Source organism: Myotis yumanensis, unplaced genomic scaffold, assembly GCF_028538775.1.
Source record: "Myotis yumanensis isolate MYYU_CA2020_CCGP unplaced genomic scaffold, mMyoYum1.0.hap1 SCAF_10, whole genome shotgun sequence".
Classification (NCBI taxonomy): domain Eukaryota; kingdom Metazoa; phylum Chordata; class Mammalia; order Chiroptera; family Vespertilionidae; genus Myotis; species Myotis yumanensis.
In genome coordinates, this window is record NW_027223761.1 from 42,309,183 (window position 1) to 42,336,748 (window position 27,566).

Below are 27,566 nucleotides of genomic sequence, written 5' to 3' on the forward strand. Positions count from 1 at the left end.
GCCCCCGAAGCGGCCGTCTGTGTCGGAGCTGGTGGCGGCGGCGACGGTTTCGAGGCGGCCGCGCGCTGCTCCCTGAGCGGCGGGTGGCGAACGGGCCGAGGCCTTGACTCCTGGCACTTCCCCTCCCCCACCGCGCCGAGGTAGGCCGGGGGCCGGGGTGGCGGCGGCTCGGGACTGCAGGCTCCTCCTCTCCTCTGGGCGGGCGGTGTGCGGGGCTTCCCAGGCCCTCTCCGCGCCCAAGTCTCGGGCCCCGCGCGCACCGCTGTCCCGAGGGAGGGGGCGGCCCCGCGAGCCTGCGGCCCCGAGGCCGGCTCTGACGGAACTGGGAGAGAATGGCTGTCGGTGGGGTCGGGGCCGGGGGCTCCCATCGCAGCCTACGGTGAGGGAGCGTCCATCTATCCGGTTGTATTTATTCATTTGCCCGGCGATGACGAGGTGGGCCGGGCCAATGAATAGGGTCTCGTTTCATTTGCGGTGGCAGCTCCTTTAAATCCCTGAATATGGTGGTCTCGCCGCACTTCCCTTGACCCTCGAGTGGGATGGGCTGTATTTGCCTTGGCCTCTCCTACTGGGAAATGTGCAGTTCCAGGGTTAAGGTGGGTGGATCAAGCGTTTGTTCGCTGTTTGAAACATCTGAGAGTTAAGGTCAGGTTGGTGGAGTAAAAGGTTATTTTCTGGTCTCCCACGTGTTTCATGTAAAGCTAATTGGAAAGATGGGGTTTCTAGATTACTATGTACTATATAGTGTATAGCCATGAGGACCTTGGTAGTTAAGCCAGTCTGCCCTAGGTCAGGAGCAGGGTGTCTAGCCGGAGAAGCCCAGGCCCAGAGAAGGGACAGGAGTAGCCAGTGCCAGATGACTCAGTCTAGAAATGTGTTTACTAATGGTAGCCTCACCTAGACCACGAGACCTAAGCTTAAAAGTTGGTTAAAGAATGTCAGTAATGTTATGTACTGTAAAACAAATTGGCAAGACCGCAAGTCATTGGCTGGTTTCTTGTTCCAAATCTGAGATTTTTATTCTCCTGGGGACTCAGAAGAAAGAGTCCACTAACCGACAGCAGTGTTGGAATAGAAAGCAGAAAATATAGGTGAGACTTAGAAACGTAGGCAGCAATCATTTTACCTTGGAACTCATGGCTTCTCGTGCAGAGTCAAAGTTTTGTAGTTGAAGAAGGTGAGAAAATGTAACTTTTGAGAAATAAATTGAAGCATTCCCTGTGGCAGCCTTATAAATTAAGAAACCCTTGTTAACTGGGTGACAGAGGGTATGTTTACTTGGTGGAAGAAGTTAGGATATTTAAAAAACAAAAACAAAAGTTGGATAGGATGGAGGGACTAGGAAATACATTGGTAGAATTATTTTTTGACTCTTCACTAGGATTTGATGTGCCCTGGCTGGTGATGCTCAGTTGGAGTGTCGCCCTGTACACCAAAAGGTGGTGGGTTCATGAATCTGTCTCCTCTCTCTCTCCCCGTCCTCCCTCCCTTCTCTGTAAAAAGTCAGTTAAAATTTTTTGATAAAAGCAAGTCATCGCTATATATCAGTAAGATCTTCACTCCTGTTTAGATGACAACAAAACTGAAAAAGAGTAGTATACTAGTATAAGAGCTGAAGAGATCTGTAGTCTAAATACTAAGATATGAACAGGGTATATTTTCTGTGATATTTTCTCAGTCCAAGCATCACCCTCTTCTGGGAAGTCTTACCTGGCATCCTCTCTGGTGCAAGCTTCCATTAACACTATTTGAGACTTCTATTTATAGCACAAATAATTTTGTGTTTTAGCTGTTTGTCTTTTTATTAGTCTGTGGTAAATATTTTTGTCTTACCTTTGTATTCGGGTTGTTTGGCACATAGTAGGCTCTCAGTAAGTGTGTTTGCTTAAATGAATAAATATATGGAGGAATTAAACCTAAAAATCCTATTTAATAAAACCCTAATATGCAAATTGACTGAACAGTGGAACGACCCCTCCCTATGATGGGCACTGACCACCAGGAGGCAGACACAACACAGGAGCTGCCTCCAGTCCACAGGCCGCAGGCCAGCCAAGGCGGGTGCCAGCGGGCGTTCCCCCTCCCCCAATTGCCCCACCAGTCACCCCACAGATCAGCTCTGATCACTGGCCGGGCCTAGGGACCCTACCCATGTACAAATTTCGTGCACCTGCCCTTTAGTAGTCTATAAAGAGGCTGGGTATTTGTGTGCTCCTGAAATAGGGGGCCCAGATAAGAGGACTCATAACATTCATGTTACATGGTACTTTGGTACCTGATTTTATTTATATCCACTAGCTCTTAGATAGCTAAGAGCAAGTAGTGTGTTCAGGAAATCACATTCACAGCTTAGAGGAAAAAGAATTGGTTATTTTATTGCAATACTATTTTTATGGTGGCAGTTAACCTATGAAGTAAGGGGTTTAATTTCTAATAAAGAGCACATCTGTAATTATGGAATTTGTTGAAAGGTTAGAGGACTAAGAAAATCAGAGATTAAACAATAGGTATTAGTGGTAAGGTATGTTTCTTGAGAATTTGGTGCATTCTTTGTGTTTGGAATTGAACCTAAGTATAGTAAGTCCTCACTTAACATCATTGATAGGTTTTTGGTACTGTAGCGGAACTACATATAACACAACCAGTTTGACATAGGCTAACGAGTTAAATTCTTACGGCACCTCATTAACATTATAACAAAATGATGATGTTTGAAGAGCTGCTGTATTTGGAGCAAGGTTTCTCGCCTTGACACTGTTGACATTTTGAACTAGGTAATTCTTTATTTGGGGGAGCTGTCTTTTGTATTGCAGGATGTTTAGCAATATTCCTGGCCTCTACCCATAATACCCCCTCCCCAAGTTGTAACAATTCAGAATGTCTCCAGACATTGTCAGATGTCCCTGGGAGGCAAAATTGCCTCAGATTGAGACCACTTCTCTAGAGAAACTATTTCCAATATGTATTTCAGTAAAATCATACCTTTATGTGTTGCCTGGTGTATGCTTGTAAAGTAAGCTAATAAGTTCCATTTTGTTAAAATTGTCCTTGAAAAACCTTTAAGTTAAATTGTTTTGAAATCTGGTATTGGGAAGCTGCAAAGAGTCCTAGACTCATTTTCTTTAGTTTCTCCTTTCATTTCTGTGGTAGCCTCCAATTCTCTGGGATAGGAAAAAACAAGGTCTTGTTTGAAAGGGGGTAGACCATTGGTTAAATAAAGCAATATGTATATTTTTGTGAAAGAAAGCACAGGAACCTGTAGCTGATATAATTAAATGTGATGCTTTGTGATTCCATTATCTTACCATTTTACTGATATACATAAATATGCACTAATCAGAGGCTTTATCCCATTGTACTGACACTGAGAATTTGATAAATACTGATAATTGCCCTATTGAAGAGTTTGTCCTTAATTCAGTGTAGTGTGGAACAATTGCAAATTTTCAGTAGAGAAATAAAAATTGGTTTTTAAAATATAGCTCTAACTAGAAGCCTAGTGCACGAAATTCGTGCACTCCGGAGGGGGGGAGGGGGTCCCTCAGCCCAGCCTGCGCCCTCTCGCAGTCCAGATGTCCACCTGCTCGGGATCAGGCCTAAGCCGGCAGTCAGACATCCCTCTCGAAGTCTAGGGTTTTCGCAGTCTGGGACCCCTCGCTCCTTACCGCCCACCTGCAGCGGAGATGGAAGAGCCTCCTGCCACCACTGCTGTGCTTGCCAACTCACGAACTGTGAGCCTGCCTTCTGGCTGAGCGGTGTTCCCTCTGTGGGAGCGCACTGACCACCGGGGGCAGCTCCTGCATTGAGTGACCGGTTGTCCTGCTGTTCAGTCAATATGCATATTAGGGTTTTATTATATAGGATTAGCTAAGTCTGATACTGAGTTTAACACATTTTGTACCGCATAGAAATCTCTAAGACATACGCCAGGGACCGCACGTTTTTGGGCAAACTGCACGTTATTTAAATCATCATAACTACAGATCATAATGCACGTTAGGTGTTGTTTTTCAATAATCATAACATTTTTATTTACAAAAACAATTAAAGTTCCTAGTACTTTTTTAACGTATGGTACTGCGTAAAACATTTTCCTCTATGAAGAGGGACCAAACAAAATTTACATAAGTGTCTAGATTCACTCCTTTTTTCATGGGCAGCACAAACTCTGCAGGCTCTCCTAGGAAATTTTTTCTTTCCACTTGCTGGAATACATGTAGGTTCATGCTGCTTCATATCACCTGACAACCTTTTGGGTGGATCTTTACGAGGTGCTCTCCTTGCACCCCCAGGGGAAGGGCTGGACAGATTTGTCTCTGGTTCTGGAGAGCCTTCATTATTGTCACCTGTTATCCAGTCTCTCGCCACCGATAGCAGAAACTGTTTATACTTAATTTTTGCTTGTGGATTGAGGACGTTGTACACTCTAAATCAGGGGTCCTCAAACTTTTTAAACAGGGGGCCAGTTCACTGTCCCTCAGACCGTTGGAGGGCCGGACTATAGTTTAAAAAAAAACTATGAACAAATTTCTATGCACATGGCACATATCTTATTTTGAAGTAAAAAAACAAAACGGGAACAAATACAATATTTGTATTTGCATGTGACCTGCTGGCCGTACTTTGAGGACCCCTGCTCTAAATGAATTGAAAAGCCCACAGTTTATAAGGTACAGCACTACTTTTTTTGTCCATTTCATCGTTTTCCTTAGAATGGAACAACACGAAAGGAAGTGTATCATTTTCATTGGTTTCCTTCCTTTTTCTGAGAGAGGGCATTTCTAAAAGCACCAGGAGCTTGAAGACGAAGACTATTCGAATGACCAAAATACAATGTAACTGCAATGCTTTATGGGTTCGTGCAATTATATAGTTTTTCGTAGATTGACCTGCACGGTTTCCACCAATGAGATTGCTTCATTCGATGTGGACAAGACAGTGTGTTGACATCTGAGGTCCATAACAGATGGCGTGCGAAACACGAGAAAGCTCGTGAGCGGTACGAAAGGTGTTAAGCTGGGGTTAGTGTAGGTAGATTGGAAGGTGTGGAACTGGAGTTACACTGTAGCAATAGTCTAGGACAGTGGTCGGCAAACCGCGGCTTGTGAGCCACATGCGGCTCTTTGGCCCCTTGAGTGTGGCTCTTCCACAAAAAAATACGTGCGAGCACACACGTACAGTGCGATTGAAACTTTGAGGCCCATGCGCAGAAGTCGGTTTTCGGCCTGGGCCAGTCTATTTTGAAGAAGTGGTGTTAGAAGAAGTGGGGGTACGTTCGCTGAGGTCGACCCCTCAGATTGAGGATGTTTTTAGCACTACGGTGTCGGGTGAATTTCCCGCCAAAATATAAGAAGGCGCGGGCAATTATTTAGGTTTCCCGCGCAAAATCAGGGATTTTTATGATACCTATTACCCCAATGGGTATGAAACGGTTCGCATACGCAGGTAGGTATCTTTGTGAACGGCAAACAAACAAATATTTGGTAATACGCAGTTACAATCGGCCCGAGTTTACACGTTTCCCGCACTCCACCGCAAATCTATATGAACCGAGTTAAGACGGCTCCCGCGGAGTACGCGCAATTCACGCGAGCCGACTTAACTCGTTTCCCGCACTCCAAGTGTTAGCAAAGGCCAGCTTAGGAATACCCTAATTAAGTTAATAACAGTGTACCTACCTATATAGTTTAAATTTAAAAAATTTGGCTCTCAAAAGAAATTTCAATCGTTGTACTGTTGATATTTGGCTCTGTTGACTAATGAGTTTGCCAACCACTGGTCTAGGAAGAGAGCAGGTATCAAAGGTTTCTTTTTGTTTGTTTTTTGGGAGGGGTTCTCAAAGTTTGACATCTCTGGATTCCTTCACGCTTTTAAAACTTATTGAAGACTCCAAACAGCTTTTATGTGGGTTACATCTACTAGTATTTACTAGAAATTAAGACAAATTTTTAAACGATTTTTTTATTTTAAAAAGTAATAAGTTAATGTGTTAACATAAGTAATTTTATGAAAAATGACTAAAATTTTAGTGACAAAGGTGGTGTTATCTTACATTTTTGCAAATATCATTAATGTCTGACTTAATAGAAGACCATTGGATTTACAGATCATCTTTTGCATTAATGGTTATGTTTTGGTTGAAGTATGTGAGCAAAATTCAGACTCATACAGATACTGGAAAAGGGTGTTGTGTTTTGGTTTTTTTTACAGTTTGGATGACTTTACTAATTGAAGGGAAGAGTTTTGTTTTTTGTTTTTTTTTAAAGTATATTTTATTGATTTTTTACAGAGAGGAAGGGAGAGAGATAGAGAGTTAGAAACATCAATCAGCTGCCTCCTGCACATCTCCCACTGGGGATGTGCCCGCAACCCAGGTACATGCCCTTGACCACAATTGAACCTGGGACCTTTCAGTCCGCAGGCAGACGCTCTATCCACTGAGCCAAACCGGTTTTGGCGAAGGGAAGAATTTTTAAATAGCCTTTTCAAATAATTGTAGATGTTCTTTGACACTACTACACTCAAACCTTTTTAAAAGTTTGTTGCAATATGAAATCTGAAACGATATCATTGAGCTTTTGTGCTCTGTTACATTAAAATTCATTAGTTCTTGCACTTTAAATTAATATTATCCATGCGAGATTGTATGAAATTATATATTGATCATTCACTGAGTTATGTAGCTCTTCCAAATGTTGACAAAGTTAATTGTACAGTTGTTAATATTTTCACTTATCAGATAAGTTGGGAAGCTGAGGAGTTGTGGATACAAGTTTTCAGAATTCTAATTTTGTTCCCAATCTGAATAACCATGGTTTGTTAATCATTCTTTGAAATAAAAATGGTGTTCCATGAGAAAATCAATGAGTTCAGTTTCGTCTTAAAAGTAATCACACGAGCCGAAACCGGTTTGGCTCAGTGGATAGAGCGTCGGCCTGCGGACTGAGAGGTCCCGGGTTCGATTCCGGTCAAGGGCATGTACCTGGGTTGCAGACACATCCCCAATGGGAGATGTGCAGGAGGCAGCTGATCGATGTTTCTCTCTCATTGATGTTTCTAACTCTCTGTCCCTCTCCTTTCCTCTCTGTAAGAAATCAATAAAATATATTAAAAAAAAAAAAAAAAAAAGTAATCACACGAGCCCAACCACCGGTGGCGGCTCAGAGGTTGAGCGTTGACCTGTGAACAAGGAGTTCATGGTACATGCCCAGGTTGCATGCTCCATCCCGTGTGGGGCGTGCAGGAGGCAGCCGATCTGTGATTTTCATCATTGATGTTTTTCTCTCTCCCTCTCTCTTTCTCGGAAATCAATCTATATATATAAAAGCCTAAGCAACTGTTCAACTGGTAGCTATGATACGCACTGGCCACCAGGGGGCAGACACTCAATGCATAGGCATTGAAACATGGAACAGACTGATGAATCTCAGAGGGAAGGAGAGAGGGGTGAGGGCGAGAAGAGAGGAATCACATGAGTGTTTTACTTTGAGACAACCTGTGTATTTCAATATGCACAAGTTCTTTTGAGTACTTCCCATTTTATCCCAAAGAATAATCAGAGTATTAAAAAGGTGTGTACTGAAATGTTGAGAATTAATACCATCATTATTTAGTGCTTCATCAAGGACATTCAAGTTAAAGTGGATTTTCTTTTTCTTTTTTGTATTTGTTAAGTGGGTGGCAGTGAATAATTCAGTGACTGTTAGTACAGTTTGGGTCCTTTGTCTTGATTCATGCTCAGGTTACAGTGGTTTTATAAACCATTGCTTTTGTTTTTTGTTTTTTAACCATTGCTTTTTGTACCCCAGTGCAGAAGTCAGCACAGTAAAATAAGTAAATAATGTCTAATACTTATTATGAAAATTGTTTTGACTTCATGGACTCCTTGAAAGAGGTCTCAGGGATTTCTAGCGACATTTTGACCACACTTTGAGATCCTCTAATCTAGGACAGTGATTTTTTTCATACTAGTTCATACAGACCTAAGCTTCTCTGAAAGGGTTCTATTGTACCCTCCTCTCTTTATTTTGACCAGGGCATCTTCTGCTTATGCCTGTTTTATGTATTGGGTTCCATAGCTAAAAATGCTTGAAAACCATTGATCGAGGGGAAAAGAATCAAGTGCCGGGGGAAATAAAAAAAGAATTGAGTCCTGTCTGTTCAGAAAGGGAATAGTTCATCCTCTGTGAATACATGTTACAGCCACTCATCACTGTAATTTCACATTTGTTGAGTCTTGCTTCCATGTACTTCTTTGACATACATTACTGTTATTTGCACACCTAACTTGTTGGAGTAAACTTTCTTAAGAAATAGGCAAATGGGTTTGTACATAAAAAAGGTGAGTAGTTGGGAATGAGGCTAGAAATGTGAGATGAGTGGCAGAGTGACCTGGGTATGTTGTGTGTATGGGCTTTTTGTTTTTGTTGTTTGCAATTGTACTTTAAATGGTTGTGTTAAGTGGTTAGTAGATGACACTGAAGTATTGGGAACTGGTTTATATTATACAGAGTTTTAGTTAGGCGTTGATAAATCACAGTTTAGAGTGAGGGGAAATTATTACACTTTACTAATTAAAAATATTGTGAAATGTTGATTGAAAAACAATAGAAACCTGCTTTTCAGGAGCTCTAGTTTGAGGCAACTTTGTCCTTCTAAGAGTCCTTTAGTGTAGGCCCCATAATGCCTATTGTTCAGATGCAGAAATTGAGGCTTAAGAGGTTGAGTATTATGACTTAAGTGCAATTTACATAGTAGCTAGCAAGTGGCAGAGGTTTTTCATTCCTTTTTAAATTAAAAAAATTTTTTAAATACATTTTTTATTGATTTCAGAGAGGAAGGGAGAGGGAGAGAGAGATAGAAACATCAATGATGAGAGAGAATCTTTGATTGGCTGCCTCCTGCACACCCCCTACTGGGGATCGAGCCTGCAACCCAGGCATATGCCCTTGACTGGAATCCAACCCAGGACCCTTCAGTCAGCAGGCTGACGCTCTATCCACTGAGCCAAACCAGCTAGGGCTAATTTTAAACTTTTTAATTAATTTCAGATTTGCAGAGAATTGCAAAGATAATAAGGGGCAGAACCTTAAATATAGATTTGTCTCAATCCAAAGCTGATGTACACTTTTCACTACTTACGTTTTTTTGAAATGAGGATTATGTTACGGGGATGAAAAAAATGCTACTCAGCGTTGTAAGTAAGGATCTGTATTAGATACTATGGATTACTTTAAAATTAATGTATACCCTAATGGGAGAAATTGAGTAAAATTAAGATGCTTTTTACCAGAGATCATATGACCCAGGGGCAGGTATAACAACAAATATATTGCATAACTACAAACAGCTGGGAGGCATTTAGTTTATGCAATAAGGTTTGGAAAGGGGAAGTGTTTCTGAAGGGTCTAATCTGGGACAGTCTTGTGAAGCAGGTGAGGTTTGAGCAGTAATTTTTAGAAAGAAAAGTGGACATAGTTTTTAGAGAAACAAATGAATGTCCTAACAAAGGGAAAATGGTTTGATCTAGTGATCAATCAACACTTGCTTTAATTGTGATACTCACTTTATTCGGTAATCTAGAACGGAACCCACAGTATGTCCACAGTTGTACCTGTACTTTCCATTTGTGTAACTTTGTGTTGTCAGAGAGCATCAAGCTTGCTTAGTCATTTCAGATAGCACTTAGAGTTGGCAGTGCTTGGTTGTTACCATGTGTCAGAGTCTGTCTACCACTTTTCTAGAAGAAAATGAAGTTTTGTCATTGTACCCAGAGTTCACAAAACTCACAAAAGTTGGATGTATAAACCAGGACATTAATTTATTGAGCTTCATTTGGGATGGGTGAGGAATACTCAACTTCTGGTGTCCGTTATTAAGGCTGCCTCTTTCTTGTATCATATAGTCTGAATTGTTAATTAGAAGATTGAGCATAGAGAGCATAGTACATTTTAAGGGGATTGTTTCTTCCTGTGTACTACTATTTCATTTTGATTTTGTCTTTCTAAATATGTCTTATACCAAAAAGAAAGCAATGTGTGTATGTTCATCCATAAAGGAAGTGGGTAATCTTTGTAGGAAAGCTCATCCAGGCCATGGTGACTAGAACCCCCATGTTTGCCAAAGAAGTGTCTTTCTCCTGATAGTGTTGGATCAATACTGCCAAATTTTGATTTTATATTCTCCTTATTTATAGTGAGTGCAAAGTCATTTTCCTTTAGTTGTCCGTGTTCTTTCTCTAGGACAGCTCTAGGCTCTAGAGCAGGGGTCCTCAAACTACGGCCCGCGGGCCACATGCAAATACAAATATTGTATTTGTTTCCGTTTTGTTTTTTTACTTCAAAATAAGATATGTGCATTGTGCATAGGAATTTGTTCATATATTTTTTTTAAACTATAGTCCGGCCCTCCAGCGGTCTGAGGGACAGTGAACTGGCCCCCCTGTTTAAAAAGTTTGAGGACCCCTGCTCTAGAGACTCTAGAAGCACAGCTTCTGGAGTCAGTATAGTCATGTAACACTTAACAACAGAGAAATGTGTTTTTAGGTGATTTCATTGTGCCAACATCATAGAGTGCACTTACACAAACCTAGATGGTATAGCCTACTACACACCTAGGATATACAGCATAGTCTTAATGGGCTACCATCATATATACAGTCCCTTATTGACTGAAACATTGTTTTGTGGCACATAACTGTAATAGCTTTGTGATCTGGGGCTAATTATTTTTTGTGTCTCAATTTCAGCATTTATAAAATAGGGATAAAAATACTTCACTGGATTCTTAGAAGGTTTATATGAGATAATTCATAAAAAGTGTTTGGAACTTTGCCTGGAACATAGAACTCAAATGTTAGCTAGCTAGTATCATTCCAGGAATGAGTGACATGCCTTTAAACTTGAGTATATTTAGAAGTTCCACACATTTCAGTCTCTGGGATTACTTCTTTTCTATTTTTTGAATGGATTTTCTACATTTTTTTAAAAATGAAAAAAAGTGCCAATATTTGTATTTTTTATTGATTTTACAGAGAGGAAGGGAGAGGGATAGAGAGATAGAAACATCATGAGAGAGAAACATCTATTGGCTGCCTCCTGTATGCTCCCTACTGGGGATTTAGCCCGAAACCTGAACCATGACTTCTTGGTTCATAGGTCAATGCTCAACCATAGACCCATGCCAGCTGGGCTGTACCCTTCATTTCTGACTGTGTGTTGTTGTTTTTTAATGGTTTCCATGTTCTTTTTTTTTTCTTCCTTTGATTTTTTTTTTTAGTTTTTTTAATTTCAACAAAACCTATTTTAAATATAATAATATTACATGCAATAGATCTTAATATTTCAAGAAAAACGATCTTAAATGTAATGTTACATGCATTAAACATTAATATCAAGAAAAACGATTTTAAATATGATGTCACATGCAATAAACACCAATTATTCAAAAAAATAATCTTACATATATTACATGCAATAAACATTAACATTTTAAGAATAAAAGGATTTTAAGTATAATATTACCAAAACTATACTAACATAGTATGATATCACAAAAGTTGTAGAAAATATTAAAAATCTGCAAATAACAGGATTACTTCTATTACAGTATTTTTCCCCCCTCTGGCTCTATTTTTGTTCATCAGTTTATGTTGTTCGTTATATTCCACAAATGAGTGAGATCATATGATATTTATCTTTCTCTGACTGGGTTATTTTTAAAAAATATATATTTTATTAATTTTTTACAGAGAGGAAGGGAGAGGGATAGAGAGTTAGAAACATCGATGAGAGAGAAACATCCATCAGCTGCCTGCTGCACATCCCCTCCTGGGGATGTGCCCGCAACCAAGGAACATGCCCTTGACCAGAATCGAACCTGGGACCCTTCAGTCTGCAGGCTGACGCTCTATCCACTGAGCCAAACCGGTTAGGGCTGGGTTATTTTTAAAGTATGTTTTGTTGGACATGGGTATTGCTAGTCCAGCTTTTTTTCCCTTTCCATGTGCATGGAAAATTTTTTTCCATCCCTTCACTTTCATCCTGTTTGTGTCCTTTGTTTTGAGGTGGGTTTCTTGTAGACAGCTTATAGTTGGGTCATGTTTTTGTGTCCATTCAGCTACCGTACACCTTTTGATTGGAGCATTTAATTCATTTACATTTAGGGTTATTATTGAGAGGTACTTATTTATCGCATTTTAATTCTATATGGCTAGCTTTCTCTTTCCGTTTCTTCTCAGCAATCCCTTTAGCATTTCTTGTAATGCTGGCTTGGTGGTGATGAACTCCTTTAGCCTTTTTTTTTGTCTGGGAAGCTCTTTATTTGACTGTCTATTTTGAATGATAGCTTTACTGGATATAGTAATCTTGGTCTCAGATCCTTGCTTTCCATTACCTCTAGTACTTCATGCCATTCCCTTCTGGCCTATAGAGTTTCTGATGAGAAGTCTGGTGTCAGCCTTATGGGAACGTTTGTAGGTAACGTTTTCTGTTCTCTTGCTGCCTTTTTTTTTTTTTTTTTTTTTTTTTTTTTTTTAATATATTTTATTGATTTTTTTTTTGCAGAGAGGAAGGGAGAGAGATAGAGAGTTAGAAACATCGATGAGAGAGAAACATCGACCAGCTGCCTCCTGCACATCTCCTACTGGGGATGTGCCTGCAACCCAGGTACATGCCCTTGACCGGAATCGAACCTGGGACCTTTCAGTCCGCAGGCCGACGCTCTGTCCACTGAGCCAAACCGGTTTTGGCTCTTGCTGCCTTTAAGAGTCTCTCTTTGTCTTTAATTTTTGGCATTTTAATTATGATGTGTCTGGGCATGGGTCTGTTTGGGTTCTTCTTGTTTGGGGTTCTCTGTGTCTCCTGCACTTATGTGACTTTTTCCTTTACCAGTTTAGGGAAGTTTTCTACCATTATTTCTTCAAACACCTTCTCTTTTCCTTTCTCCCTTTCTGCCTCTTCTGGCACACATGGTATTCTAATATTGTTACGTTTCACATTGTCCCACAGCTCCCTTAAGCTGTACTGTTTTTTAATTTTTTTCTTTTTGGTTCTCTAATTGAGTGATATTTTTAATGCTGTCTTCTAATTCACTTATTCAATCCTCAGCTTCTCTTAATCTGCTGTGTATTCTTTCCAATGTGTTCTTTATTTCTGTTATGTCATTCTTTATCTCAGACTGTTCTTTTTTCATAGTTACTATATCTTTTTTCATACTGTTGAGCATTTTTACCATCATTACTCTAAACTCTGTTTCAGATCAATTAATCTCTGCTTCATTTATCTCTTCTTTTGGTGAATTCTCTAGTTCTTTCATTTGGGGGTTGTTTCTTTGTTTCCTCATTTTGGTTGGCTGTTTGGGTTTGTGACTATGTATTAGGTAGATTCTCTACAACTCTCAATCTCTAGTGCAGGTCAGTGTTAAAGGCTGTTTCTGACTAATTGGATCAGGCAAAGACTCAAAGCCTCCAGAAACTGCCTCTGTACAGACTAAAAGGATTCCTACTTGAATTGCCCCCAGGCAATCGTCCTCCGGTGTGGCGAGAGTTTTTTTCAATAGGGTGGGCCAGTTGCTTCTGCCTGGAGGCTAATTGTTATTTTTTTAATATCTAAAGTGGCCTCAGGGCAATGTGTTTTCCAATAAGGTGTGTCAACTGTCTTCCCCCCAGGCAAGGCAGATGACTATGTGGGAAAGCTGTCCTCCACTGTGTGAGGGAATAACTCAGCCCAGGAAACTTGGGGTGTCTGCCTTCTGACCTCTGTCCCTCCAGTCCCTGGTCCTGGGTTCTGCTCTCACAGCTCCAGTCCACTTCACCTTCCCTCTGCCAGAGCACAAGGTGGCTGGCTTCACAGGGAATTTTTGTGCATTGGCCCTTTAAGAGGGTGCCCAAACTTCCAGCTGCCACTCCCTGGCAGACAGCACCCCACAGCTTTACAAAGCTAGATGTTATTGTGGGCACTCTCCTCAGTTTGGTGCTCTCTTCTGGGGAGCCCAGCTTCAGGATTAGATCCCAGAGTTCTCAGTGGCACCCCCCTACAGCTGAAATATCTCTCCGGGACTTCAGTTGCTGTCTGTGCGTGCCTGGCCAGCCCTTTTGTGCCTCCGCCCCTCCTATCAGTTTCTATGCCATCTCTACCTTCAGTCCTTGGGTATCAGGGTTCTCTCCTGTGAGTTTTCCATTGATTATTCAGGAAGCCTTTCTGTATTTCAGTTGTAATTCCAGCTTGTGCCTGGGAGCATGTCCGTGCTCCGTGTTCTTTTTTTCATACTGTTCTCACTAAGTTCTGTGAAAACCCTTATAGCTATTGTTTTGAACTCTATCTGGAAGTTGCCTGCATTTCATTTATTTTTCTGGAGATTTTTCCTGTTTTTTCATGTGGGACCTGTTTCTTTGCCTCCTCATCTTGGCTGCTTCCCTATGTTTGTTTGTTGTTGTTATTTTTAAACTTTCCCAGCCTTTATTTTTTTAAAAATATATTTTACTGATTTTTTACAGAGAGGAAGGGAGAGGGATAGAGAGTTAGAAACATCGATGAAAGAGAAACATCGATCATCTGCCTCCTGCACACCTCCTACCAGGGATGTGCCCACAACCAAGGTACATGCCCTTGACTGGAATCGAACCTGGGACTTTTCAGTCCGCAGGCTGACGCTCTATCCGCTGAGCCAAACCAGTTAGGGCCTATGTTTGTTTCTATGTATTATGTAGAGCTGCTACATCACCCTTATGCAGGGACTGACCCCATGGAGTATGACTTGTTTTAGTGGGGCTTTGGTGACCACCAAGTCTGGCCCTTGAGTGTGTCATTCATGGAGGTGTTTGGGCTGTAAACTGGTGTTGTCTGAAGCTGTTCACAAGGTGAACTGGCTCTGGGGCTCCTCCTGCACTGCCTAGGGCCACCTGGCCTGAGCTGCAGAGCGATCAACAGCTGGCTGCTACTATTGCTGATACTGGAGGTACCTGGGAGAGGCCAAGCTATGAAGTGAGGAGGCTGGCTGCCGCTAATGCCAGGACTGGGGCCACTTAGCAAGAGGTACAGGGCATGCAGAGGCCAGATGTTGCTTGCTTGAGAGATACTGGAAAGTCTGAAGCATGAGCCAAGACTGGCCATTTGTGTGCAGAAGCCACTGGCAACTGCTTGGGTGAGTCTGAAAGTTGGGTGAGGGGCAGGGTCTCAGGGAATCACGAGGATGGGACAAACAGTGTTACCCAGGTTGATGGAGACTCAGCTATGGTGCCCACTTGCAGGCTCTATGGGGGAAGTGCCTCTGCTAGCACTTCTCTCTGGGAGAAAGCTGCCCCTCCAGTTCTTGTCCTGATGCCAGACAATTCAGTTCTTCCCCATATGTCCTTGGTGCCTTTTGAGCTGCCACCCTAGCACTGGAGCTCAGTGCAAGGGAGTTTGAGTTAGTCCAAGTGCAGTCCCTGTAAGAGGAATGCCTGGGACTACGTGAGCCCTCTGTCTCACTCAGCCACAATATCCACTGGTTTTTACAGCCAGAAGTTATGGCATTGGAACGGTGGGCTGGGGGATCTGATACGGGTCTGGGACTCCCTCGCTCCTTCGGGAGGGTCTCTGAAATGGAGCTATCCCTCCCAATTTCTTTTTAAATCCTCACCCGAGGATATTTTTCCTATTGATTTTTAGAGAGAGAGAAAGGGAGAAAGAGAAAGAAAGAGAGATACCTGAGACACATCTATTCCTTGCTTTCTGCACAATCCTTGATTGGGGCCAGGGATGGAACCTGCAACCTAGATATGAGACTTTTTAAAATCTTGGTTTGCTTCCGTGGTAATAATTTTTCTTTTTTAATCCTCTCTTGAGGATGTTTTTCCATTGATTTTTATTTTTTAAATATATTTTTATTGATTTCAGAGAGGAAGGAAGGAGAGAGAGAAACATTAATGATGAGAGGGAATCATTGATCGGCTGCCTCCTGCATGCTCCCCACTGGGGATTGAGCCCGCAACTTGGGCATGTGCCCTTGACTGGAATCGAACCTTCAGTCAGCAGACTGACGCTCTATCCACTGAGCCAAACCAGCTAGGGTTCCATTGATTTTTGAGAGAGAGAGAGAGAGAGAGAGAGAGAGAGAGAGAGAGAGAGAGAGATTGATGGGTTGCCTCTGGCATGCCCCCAGAGTGAACTGGCAGGGGGTGGAGGGATCGAACCTGGAACCCTTCAGTCCACAGGCCGACCCTCTTATCCACTGAGCCAAACCGGCTAAGGTGGTAATAATTAAAACACACACACACACACACACACACTTAGAATCCCAATATGGTCAGGTTTGAGACTAAACCAAGCTCATCCTTGCCAGAACCAAAAAGGATTTGGTCTCTGCATTGTCTCTTGTTCTTGAGTCTGGAACAGATAAATATCCTTAATACTACATATATTCTTGCTTGTTGCTTAGTATATTCCTTCCTAGGATTGAGGGAATCCATGGGAAGTCAGAAGATAGGTTAAACTTTAACTTTGGGAAGCTTGCTAAACACCTGATTCTGTTTTCTTATCTGTAAAATGCAGGTGGTAAATAAAGCATAATATCCTTTCAGGGTTGTTGAGAAAATATACAAGAGCTTATAAACTGTGAGGTGTTTCACAGAATATTTTATTACTACTTAAAATCCCTTTTGAAATATATGTGTGAATCTAGTTTTCAATATTAGATAAGATTATTAAAAATCAAAAAAACCTTTTTTTATCCTCACCGAGGATATTTTTTCTATTGATTTCCAGAGATTGTGAAAGGGAAGGAGGGAGGGAAAAAAACATTGATGTGAGAGAGACACATGGATTGGTTGCCTCCCTCACACACCCAACTGGGGCTGGAGAATGAACCTGTATCCCAAATATGTGGCCTTGACCAACCAGGACTGGTTCAATTATTTCTAGAATGGAACCTGGGCGGTTGGAGGCATATTTTGAAAAGCTTGCCAGTGATTCTGATGTAGCAGCCCTAGCCATCTTGGACTCCTGGTTTCATTGAGCTTTGTTTAATCAGAGGAGTTATTAAATTCCTAGATGTTGGAAACTCAATGTGGAAATTTTTTTCTAGGAGAGTTTAGGGGACAGACTGTTAATTTCTATAAAAGCACTAGGTATTTAAAGACAGCTTCACCCGACCGGTTTGGCTCAGTGGATAGAGCGTCGGCCTGTGGACTGAAGGGTCCCAGGTTCGATTCCGGTCAAGGGCATGTACCTTGGTTGCGGGCACATCCCCAGTAGGAGGTGTGCAGGAGGCAGCTGAATTGATGTTTCTCTCTCATCGATGTTTCTAACTCTCAATCTCTCTTCCTCTCTGTAAAAAATCAATACAATATATTAAAAAATAATAAAGACAGCTTCATCTTTTCCAATGTTGCACAAAATGTTTCAGGTGTTTAAGTAAGTACTAATGGGACACTGGAACAAAGAAAAGTTATATTTAATTTTATTATATGAACAAGGCATGATTTTACTAGAAGAAAAAACTTGAATTATGTGTACATCATAGGAAAATCATAGTACCTGTCAAAAAATAAAAATAAGCCCTTGCCGGAATGGCTCAATGGTTCTATTCCTGGTCAAGCGTGTGTACCTTAATTGCAGGTTCAATCCCCACCCCAGTAGGGGCGGGTTCTGGAAACAACCAATCTATGTGTCTATCTCTCTCTCTCTTTTCCCCACCCCTTCCCCTCTCCCTTTTCTATACAAAAAAAGAGGTAAAAACTTTTTACAATGCAAACTATGGAAAATAAACCTTGACAAAATTTTAGCTTCTCAGGTGGTTAGGATAGCAGAATATTACTGTAATTTTTTATGGGAATTGTGCATAACCTCCTAGATGAGCATGTCAAAATCTGGCACTGTGGACCTGAAATCGTCATTAAAAGGGCAGGCTTAAGTTTATAGAAGGTTAAAAAACATTGTTTCAAAGGGATCTTTTGGTGGGATCTGAACTTTAACTTCACTTTGTGCTATTCAGCCCAATTTTTCAAGGTCTAATTTATTATACAAAGTTATAGGATATTGAATGAGAGTGGTGAGCATTATGCTATAATTTGAACAGATCTAAGGGAGTTTATATGGCCGGATGTATTTTCTGAAATAATTACATTGTATTCTGTGATGATAATTATAAAATGATAATTTTTTCTTCTTTCCAGCATTCTGAAGCAGACTCATTTTGAAGATGTTTAATAAGTCATTTGGAACACCCTTTGGGGGTGGTACAGGTGGCTTTGGCACAACTTCAACATTTGGGCAGAGTAAGTTTAAAAAAAATGGTGGGGGAGGGAATCTTAAGCTATTCTTATTAAGAACACATCCACTTTGATGGCTTTAGGGAGGAATTTTATTTATACTTCTGTTTTTATAGCAAAATCTTTTTAAAGAAATGATCAGGATAGGATCTTGTGAAATTTTTCTAAGACTATAGAAATAAATTCTGAGTTTTCATGACTTTCTGATCATCAGTAGGTACTTAAAATATTTTTATATTGGCCTTTTTATTAAAATTTTTTTTCTTTTTTTAAAATATATTTTGATTGATTTCAGAGAGGAAAGGAGAGGGAGAGAGAGCTAGAAACATCAATGATGAGAGAGAATCGTTGATAGGCTGCGTCCTGCACACCCCCAACTGGGATGGAGCCCACAACCCAGCATGTGCCCTTGAGAGGAATTGAATCCGGGACTCTTCAGTCCATAGGCATATGCTCTATCCACTGAGCCAAACCGGCCAGGGCTTTATTGGTCCTTTTAGCAAAAAGTTAGTTTGTTTCTAATTTTCAGACCAGGAAATAACTTGTTAAATATTGAAGCCTACTGCCATTATTGAATAACTGCTCTGAGATTTACTATATGAAAAAGATGTGATGTTCAGAAACAGAATTGTTAAAATGTCTAATTCCTTAATTCCCACCAGCCTTCCTGAGATCCACTCCCCTCCCCACCCAGTATTGTACCTGACACTAGTTTCCTATAGCAACGCTTATTCACTCATTTAAAAACGTTTTATTAAAATAATTTTTTGTGTGTTGGTTTGAGTGTTTTTTGTTTTGTTTGTTTTTAATATTTTTATTGATTTCAGAGAGGAAAGGAGAGGGAGAGATAGAAACATCCATGATGAGAGAAAATCATTGATCGGCTGCCTCCTGCACACCCCACACTAGGGAATGAGCCCGCGACCTGGGCATGTGCCCTTGACCAGGAATTGAACCTTGATCTCCTGGTTCATAGGTCAACGCTCAACCACTGAGCCATGCCGGCTGGGCTGTTGGTTTTTTTTGAGGAAATATTGGTTAATAACATAAGTTTGAGGTATGATCTCTACACTGTAGCATGCTCACTACCAAAAGTCTAGTTTCTGTTGCCATACATTTGCCCGCCTTAACTTATTTAGTCTTCCTCTGAGTGGTTTTGTTTTGTCTTGTTTATTCATTTGTTGTTTTTGTTTTATATTATACATGAATGAAACCATACAATTTTTGTCCTTTTTTTTGGTCTAATTTCACTTAGTTAAATACCCTCAATCTCCATTTATAATGTCTCAAATGGCAATATTTCATTTTTTTAAATGTATATCTCACATCTTTATTCATTCATCCATCCATTGACACTTAGGTTATTTCCATATCTTGGCTATTGTAAATAATACTGCAATGAACATAGGAGTGCATATATCTTTTCAAATTAGTGTTTTCATACTCTTCAAATAACTTCCCAGAGGAAGAATTGCTGGTTCATATAGTAGTTCTATTCTTAATTTTTTGAGGATTTTTAAAAAGCATAACTACAAACCTCAATCATGCTTAATAAAAATGATAGAGAAACATTTTCAGGTGTCCTGACCTCGTAGAGCACTCTATATCTAGGTCCTTGATTTTTAAATTAAGAATGTTCCTAAGAGTCACCTTTTTCCCCTCAAAGTACATATTTCTCATTATAGAACTATGAATTAGGATCTTGGAGGTTGGAATCTAAACATATGTATTTTGAAAACACTTCCCAGATCATTCTGATGTTCTCTAGAAAATTAAGGACTGTTCATCCCATTGACTATGGAGTATATGATGTGTGAAGAGAATATTAATACTTTAATTTTGATGATTTTACTTTTGTATATAACTCAGTAACTAGTTACCTTGGCACTCCCCCTCCCCCCCCCCTTTTTTAACCTACTTGTTGAAGTCACACCTTTTCACTTTTTCTTACTTTACCTGGGGACAATGGGGGAAAAAATGCCTGTGGCTTAATTTTAGCTTTATAATTAGTAGTCTGATGGAATTTTGAAAAAATTGTTAAGACAAGGGGGACAGGAAGAGATTAACTAAAGAACATTTAACCAGTTAACTGCCGTAAGCGTCTATAGATGCAAGCGGCAGACCTTTTTTAATTAAATTCAAAATATCGTGGCACCCTGAACCGGTTTGGCTTAGTGGATAGAGTGTCGGCCTGCAGACTGAAGGGTCCCAGGTTCCATTCCGGTCAAGGGCATGTACCTTGGTTGCAGGCACATCTCCAGTGGGGAGTGTGCAGGAGGCAGCTGATCGATGTTTCTCTCTCATCGGTGTTTCTAACTCTCTATCCCTCTCCTCTCCTCTCTGTAAAGAAAAAAAATATATATATATATCTATCTATCTATCTCGTGGCAGTTACTGGATATGCTATATGCATAGCCCATAGACATACAATATTGTGGCTAAGGCCTGGGGTGGGGGAGGGGTAGTTGGAGGGGGGAAAATGGGAGGATATCTATAATACTGTCAGTAATAAATTTAAAAAAAAGATTAGATCAATGGTCCTATCCAGATGTAGAATATTAAGAAATATCAATATTCTTTTTTATATTATCGCCTGATTTAGATCTTATTTTAACCATGGATTTGGTTTTTTCAGATACTGGCTTTGGCACTACTAGTGGAGGGGCATTTGGAACATCTGCATTTGGTTCTAGTAACAATACTGGAGGCCTATTTGGAAATTCACAGACCAAACCAGGTAGGGGCTTTATGTGGAATAGAGCTGACTTATTTATAGCTGATATAGAACTTCACAAAGTGGCTCTAATATGTCTGTATAACTGTTTTTTACCCCCTTCCATCTCCCAGGAGGATTATTTGGTTCCAGTTCATTTAGCCAGCCAGCTACCTCCACAAGCACCGGTTTTGGCTTTGGCACGTCAACAGGAACATCAAATAGCTTGTTTGGAGCTGCAAGCACAGGGACCAGTCTTTTCTCATCCCAAAACAATGCCTTTGCACAAAATAAGCCAACTGGCTTTGGGAGTAAGTAGGACATCATTGGACATCTACATTTAACAATCAGATTTCCTATTGAATGTGTTTTTTTCTTCTTTTCTCTGTGCTCAACATCTTCTTTTCCCCCCACCAGATGGCAGAAACAGAGGGAGAAGAAAACTTCAAAATATATTGAAAGTTTAATAGACTAGAAAAGGAGGGGAGGAGGGATGTACATCTCTTCAAGAATGGAAATCGGAAAAGCATTAGTATTTAAGGGATATGCAAAGGTAGAGGCACCTGATAATAGAATGATCAGAGATGGGATGAAAAGCCAGGTTAGAGTGGTGTCGTAAGTGTTAAGACAAGAAAATTATGAGGAGGAATGTGTGTAGTCAACAGTATTGTGTGGCATGGGCACCTTTTTATCTCCGTTTCACATTTGGTATGGGGAGAGACTAGAGCAGCAGTGACAAATACTGGCCATGACATGGTTAGTTTCCTCCATTTCTTGCCCATGGCAGATATTTTTAATTGATGGCTTCTTTCTGTTTTAATCTAAATGTGATCTGGGGATGTTTCTCCACACAGCACTTTAGTTGAACAGATGTGGCCTGTGAGTTGCTGCCATTCCCAGCAAATGGCAGAACGACTAAGTTACCAAACTATCAGTATTTTACAAAGGGAAAGCTTTTGGGGGATGTTGAAATATTTAACCATGACAATGTAAAATGCAATCTAATGTACTAATTCAAAAGAGATGTACGTATTTACTTTATAGATTAGAATATGTTTTTAGAAAATATTTTGCCATTGAGAAAGCACTTTCTTTTTAACATGGTAATTAGGGTATCGCCTAATATTAAATAGTCTTGGCAGATAACTTTCCATTACTTGCTGACATTTCTGGCTCTATATAGATAACTTCTTTAGAAGTAGTATTTCTCATATTTTGCAAAATACCCCTTAGAGAACAGTTAAATTCACTTAATTTTTATTATTTTTTCCCAATTTTTTAAAATGAGCCTTTTGGAAAAGTAAGGTGATGAGAGGATCTACTTTATATTATTTTTCTGTGTGAAATTTTACATTAACCTGTTTAGTTGTCATAATAGGACCATTTGTATGTTTTAAACTTTCTGGTTATGTGTGGGTGTTTTTAGTAATATGTAAATAAAATATACTATGGCCCTTTTTGAAGTCCGTTGTGATAAGATGCTTTCAGAAATACAAGCTCATCTTCCCTAACCCGTTTGGCTCAGTGGATAGAGCGTAGGCCTGCGGATGCAAGGGTCCCAGGTTCGATTCCCGTCAAGGGCATGTACCTTGGTTTCAGGCACATCCCCAGTAGGGCGTGTGCAGGAGGCAGCTGAACGATGTTTCTAACTCTCTATCCCTCTCCCTTCCTCTCTGTAAAAATTCAGTAAAATACTTAAAAAAAAAAAAAATACAAGCTCATTTAGTATTAGTCTTGCCAAGAAAGGAGAAATGAGATAAAATTTATAATGAAAAAAAAATACTGTTTCTTTTAACTTGTATTTCAATGATACCCAAGTAGGACTTCGTGGAAACTTAGTTGAATATAGGATTCAGATTTTTTTTTTTTAATGTTTTGTGATGCAGTGACTTCATTTTTTTAAAAAATATATTTTATTGATTTTTTACAGAGAGGAAGGGAGAGAGATAGAGTTAGAAACATCGATGAGAGAGAAACATCGATCAGCTGCCTCCTGCACATCTCCTACTGGGGATGTGCCCACAACCCAGGTATGTGCCCTTGACTGGAATCGAACCTGGGACCTTTCAGTCCGCAGGCCGACACTCTATCCACCGAGCCAAACCGGTTTCGGCACAGTGACTTTATTTTTAAAAATATATATTTTATTGATTTTTTACAGAGGAAGGGAGAGGGATAGAGAGTCAGAAACATCGATGAGAGAGAAACATCAATCAGCTGCCTCCTGCACACTCCCCACTGGGTATGTGTCTGCAAGCAAGGTACATGCCCTTGACCGGAATCGAACCTGGGACCCTTGAGTCCGCAGGCTGACACTCTGTCCACTGAGCCAAACCGGTTAGGGCTAGGATTCATATTTTGTGTCACTTCAGAGTTGTGAGCTTAGAGGTGTGTGTGTGTGTGTGTGTGTGTGTGTGTGTGTATGTGTATGAAATACCTGCTAGTGAAAACGAAATTTGAAAGAGAAAATTTGAGGTTGTGAAAGTACTGCTGTTCTAGTGCCACAGTTCAATTTCAAGATACCTTACAGGTTCTTACATTCTTTACTGTTACCATCTAATATTTTCTATCTAATTTATAGATTTTGGAACAAGTACTAGCAGCGGGGGACTTTTTGGAACTACAAATACCACCTCCAATCCTTTTGGAAGCACATCTGGCTCCCTTTTTGGGCCCAGTAGTTTTACAGCTGCTCCCACTGGGACTACTATTAAATTTAATGTAAGTATTTCCTTCCAACTTTTGTGGAACTTCTCTCCCAGTTGTATATTTGTAGGATGAATCCTAAAATTTCTTCTCTTTCGAATTATGCAAAGCTTAGTCTCATTCTTCCCAAAAGATGTGCTAAGAACAAAATCTGTAATTAGTTGTATAGTAGAAAGGCAAGGTCTTGAAATATAAATCTAGATTATAATGTATATTTGAATTATATTCACCCCAGTCAAATTTGTATTCACAAGGTTGATTATAACAGGTAATATAAGGTTGAATTTGTACTAGTATTTACTGTGTTCATAATTTGGCCTCTGAATGGTCAAACATTCTTTATAGAAATAAGGAATGTGGGGCAAACTTTAGGAAAATAAGACCTCTTCAAAGAGATACATGGAATCACTCATCAGTATTGTATGTTAGTTAAAAATAAAGCTTTTTTGTTGGTGAAATGGCAAAATGGGGCAATAGAGTTTTGTCTTCTTTGGCTTTTTTGAGAGGAGTTGGATAGAGGATTAGAGTGGAAGCTTTTGTTTACAAAAATATATGGAATACCACTTGATGTGATTGGTTGGAAGATACTTAGGATAGGCTTGAGGCAGTTAGCCTAATGGCAATCTGGCAAAAATAGGGCTTGTCGAAAGTTCAGAAAGTAAAGAATTTCTCAGGCAAGGTGTAAATTCATAACAGTACTAAATTTAGAATTCTTAATTTAAAATAAAAGTAAATACAAATGATAAAAATACTATGTGTTGTCTCTTAGAAAGTGCAATAATTGAGAAAAGTACAGACATAAGTAAGAATCTTTTGTTTCTTTTTCCTCATATGATCATAGGCAGGTGGAGGGAATCAGGCTTCCATATTTGTTAAATGCAATAATAGAAAAGAGGTCCATCTCAGAAATAGAGGTTTAAATGGGTATATTGGATAAACTGGATAAAGTTTTAAATATTAAATATCTTTTAGTAGATAATTAGATGGTTTGGTTATGGGATTAGTTTCTGGGTTTGTGATAACTATTATTGAGATTGATGTAGGGAGAGAACAGACATGCAGTGTATTTAGTCAAGCATCCTTGGAACCATCTCATTAGTAAAAGACCTAATGGACTAGTTAATAGGGTTCAATGGTTGCAGAATTGTGTCTGTGAGAGTAGGGATATCAAGCCTGGATTTATACATTTGTTTTAGACTTTCAAATTTGCTTTTTATCTTCCGTTGCAGCCTCTAACTGGTACGGATACTATGGTTAAAGCTGGAGTTAGTACTAACATCAGTACCAAGCACCAGTGTATCACTGCTATGAAAGAATATGAAAGCAAGTCACTAGAGGTCAGTAAAATGCCATACAGAATATCAACCTAACCTTTTGATTCTACTGGAGAACAGCTTTTGAAAATTTTTTTTATTATTTTTAGGCTCAAGCGATTTACATTAGGTTTATGTAAAAAACTAACAAATTATTTTTTAAATTAACGTGCTATTTATAGACATGTGTTGTTTTAGGCAGGAGCAATATTCAGATTGTATGTACGGGCTAATTCTACTAATAGTGTATTCTGATTGGATGTTGCCCACACTACACTGGGCAGTGTGTGTCTGGGATATATGTGAGTTTTTTCATTTGTTTGTTTTTGTTAATTCTTACCTGAAGGTATTTTTTCCATTGATTTTTAAAGAGAGTGGAAGGGGAAGGAGATGGGGGGGTGGGGGGAGAGAAACATCAATTGGTTGCCTCCTGCCAAGACCAGGGTCGGGGATCAAACCCTCAACCCTTCGGTGTGGGGGCTGTCGCTCTATAACCACTTAGCAATACCAGCCTGGCCATGTGTGTGTTTTTAATAAACTTATGCAAAGTTGTAAGTATACAACATAGTAAGCTTTCACTGAGTAAACTATACTCATGTAACCAGGATCTAAAGACACAGCATTACCAGCACCCCTGAGGGCCCCCTTTGTGCCCAACCCCCCAGTCACAGTCCTCCCCTTCTAAAGGTAACCACTAACCTGGATACCCATGTTTTGCCTATTTTTGCATTTAAAGATGAAATCTTACGTTAATGTGCTCTTAAGTTTCTCTTTTGACTTTGAGATCGTCCATGTTGTTGCATGAAGTTAGTTTGTTTATTCTTGTTACTGTGTAGTTCTTTGTACATTTTTATTATCCCTGATTGTAGCTGTTGCTTCTTCCTACATCTCAACTGCATTTGCTTTTTTGGAGAGTGCAGAAACATCATGACTTGTGAGACAAAACTACTAAATTTTATCCCTTCTTTCCTTAAATTTTCTGAACTCTCCAGAATCCTTCATCGTTCAATCTGTTGATTTTTACATTTAGAGTGGGAGTAGACAGGATTATTATACTCAACTAGAGGCCTTTGCCCTCTTGCAGTCTGGGACCCCTTGAGGGATATAGCAGTGCACCAGGCAGCAGGCGGCCAGGGAGGAGCCTGAATTGGGGCCGGGTGCCGCACTGCTCGCACTCATCCCAACCTGCTGCGCCTGCTGCTGTGGAGTCGGAAGAGGCTCCCACTGTGGCAGTTGTGCTCACCAGCTGTGAGCTCTGCTTCTGGCTGAGTGGAGCTCTCCCTGTGGGAGTGCACTGACCACCAGGGGGCAGCTCCTGCATTGAGCGCCTGCCTCCTGGCGGTCAGTGTGCATAATAGCAACCAGTTCCATGTAATGGTCGCTTAGGCTTTTATTATGTACACTAATAAAAGAGAAACATGGTAATTGGCGTCTTGGCTAATCAGCATATCCTTATGCAAATTAACTGTCAGCCAAGATGGCGGCCGGCAGCCAGGCAGCTGGAAGCGAACGTGAGGTTTGCTTGCTCCAGTGACTGCAGACTCCAACGTTCCCCGCCTGACTTGCCGGACTCTGAGCTGGCAGTTTGAAACATTCTAATAAATATAGCCGGCTGGGATCTCAGAGCTGAAGTTATACATTGTTTCGATTATAGAACGGCAAACAAACCAGCAGCGGAAGCCTCAGAGCTAGAGCCAGAGCTAAAGCTGGCCCAGAAGAAAAAAAAAAAAGAAAAAAAGGAGTGTTTGGGAGCTCAGTCAAAACCGCCAGCCTGAAAGCAGCCCTCAGCCCCTCACCCAGACTGGCCAGGCACCCCAATAGGGACCCCCACCCTGAAGGGTGTGTGACCAGCTGCAAACAGCCATCATCCCCTCATCCAGGCTGGCCAGGCACCCCAGTGGGGACCCCCACCCTGATCCAGGACACCCTTCAGGGCAAACCAGCCAGCCCCCAGGCCTCTATCCTATATAGTAAAAGTGTAATATGCCTCCCAGCACAGGTATCAGCGGAGCCACGAGGCCTCCTGGCACCAGATCAGCATGACAGGGGGCAGCGCCCAAACCCCCTGATCGCCCTGCGGCTCTGTGTGTGACAGGGTGTGGCGTCCCAACCCCCTGATCGGCCCTGCTCTGTGTGTGACAGGGGGTGGTGCCCCAACCCCCCCCCCCCCCCACGGGCCCTGCTCTGTGTGTGACGGGGTAGAGCCATAACCTCCCCATCGGCCCTGCCCTGAGTGTGACAGTGGTGGCGCCCCAACCCCCTGATTGGCCCTGCTCTGTGGGTGACAGGGGGCGGTGCCCTAACTCCCCTATCGGCCCTACTCTGTGCGTGACAGGGGGGAGCTCCCCAACCCCCTGATGGGCCCTGCTCTGTGCGTGATGGGGGGGGGGCAGTGCCCCAACCCCCTGATTGGCCCTGCTCTGTGAGTGACAGGGGGCAGCGCCCCAACCCCCTGATTGGCCCTGCTCTGTGCATCACAGGGGTGGCGCCCCAACCTCCCCATTGAACCTGCCTTGAGTGTGACAGGGGGCAGTGCCCCAACCCTCCAGTCAGCCCTACCCTGAGCGTGACTGAGGGTGGCATCGCA

General features: G+C 41.1%; 1 protein-coding gene across 7 annotated transcripts in view; it reads left to right on the top strand.

The window, feature by feature from the left end:
* The first annotated feature begins 6 nt into the window (after nucleotides 1-6).
* Nucleotides 7-27,566, top strand: part of NUP98 (nucleoporin 98 and 96 precursor) — a 110,306-nt gene continuing 82,746 nt past the window's right edge. For 6 of the 7 annotated variants that reach the window (XM_070425499.1, XM_070425504.1, XM_070425505.1 and 3 more), the window contains exons 1-6: nucleotides 7-140; nucleotides 18,152-18,253; nucleotides 20,883-20,984; nucleotides 21,095-21,271; nucleotides 23,542-23,681; nucleotides 24,896-25,003. In XM_070425499.1, coding sequence (XP_070281600.1) covers nucleotides 18,178-18,253; nucleotides 20,883-20,984; nucleotides 21,095-21,271; nucleotides 23,542-23,681; nucleotides 24,896-25,003 — 603 coding nt within the window. In that variant the 5' untranslated portion in view covers nucleotides 7-140; nucleotides 18,152-18,177. Of the gene's footprint in view, nucleotides 141-363; nucleotides 380-18,151; nucleotides 18,254-20,882; nucleotides 20,985-21,094; nucleotides 21,272-23,541; nucleotides 23,682-24,895; nucleotides 25,004-27,566 lie in introns of those variants that run through there. The other variant, XM_070425500.1, reaches the window with a different exon arrangement.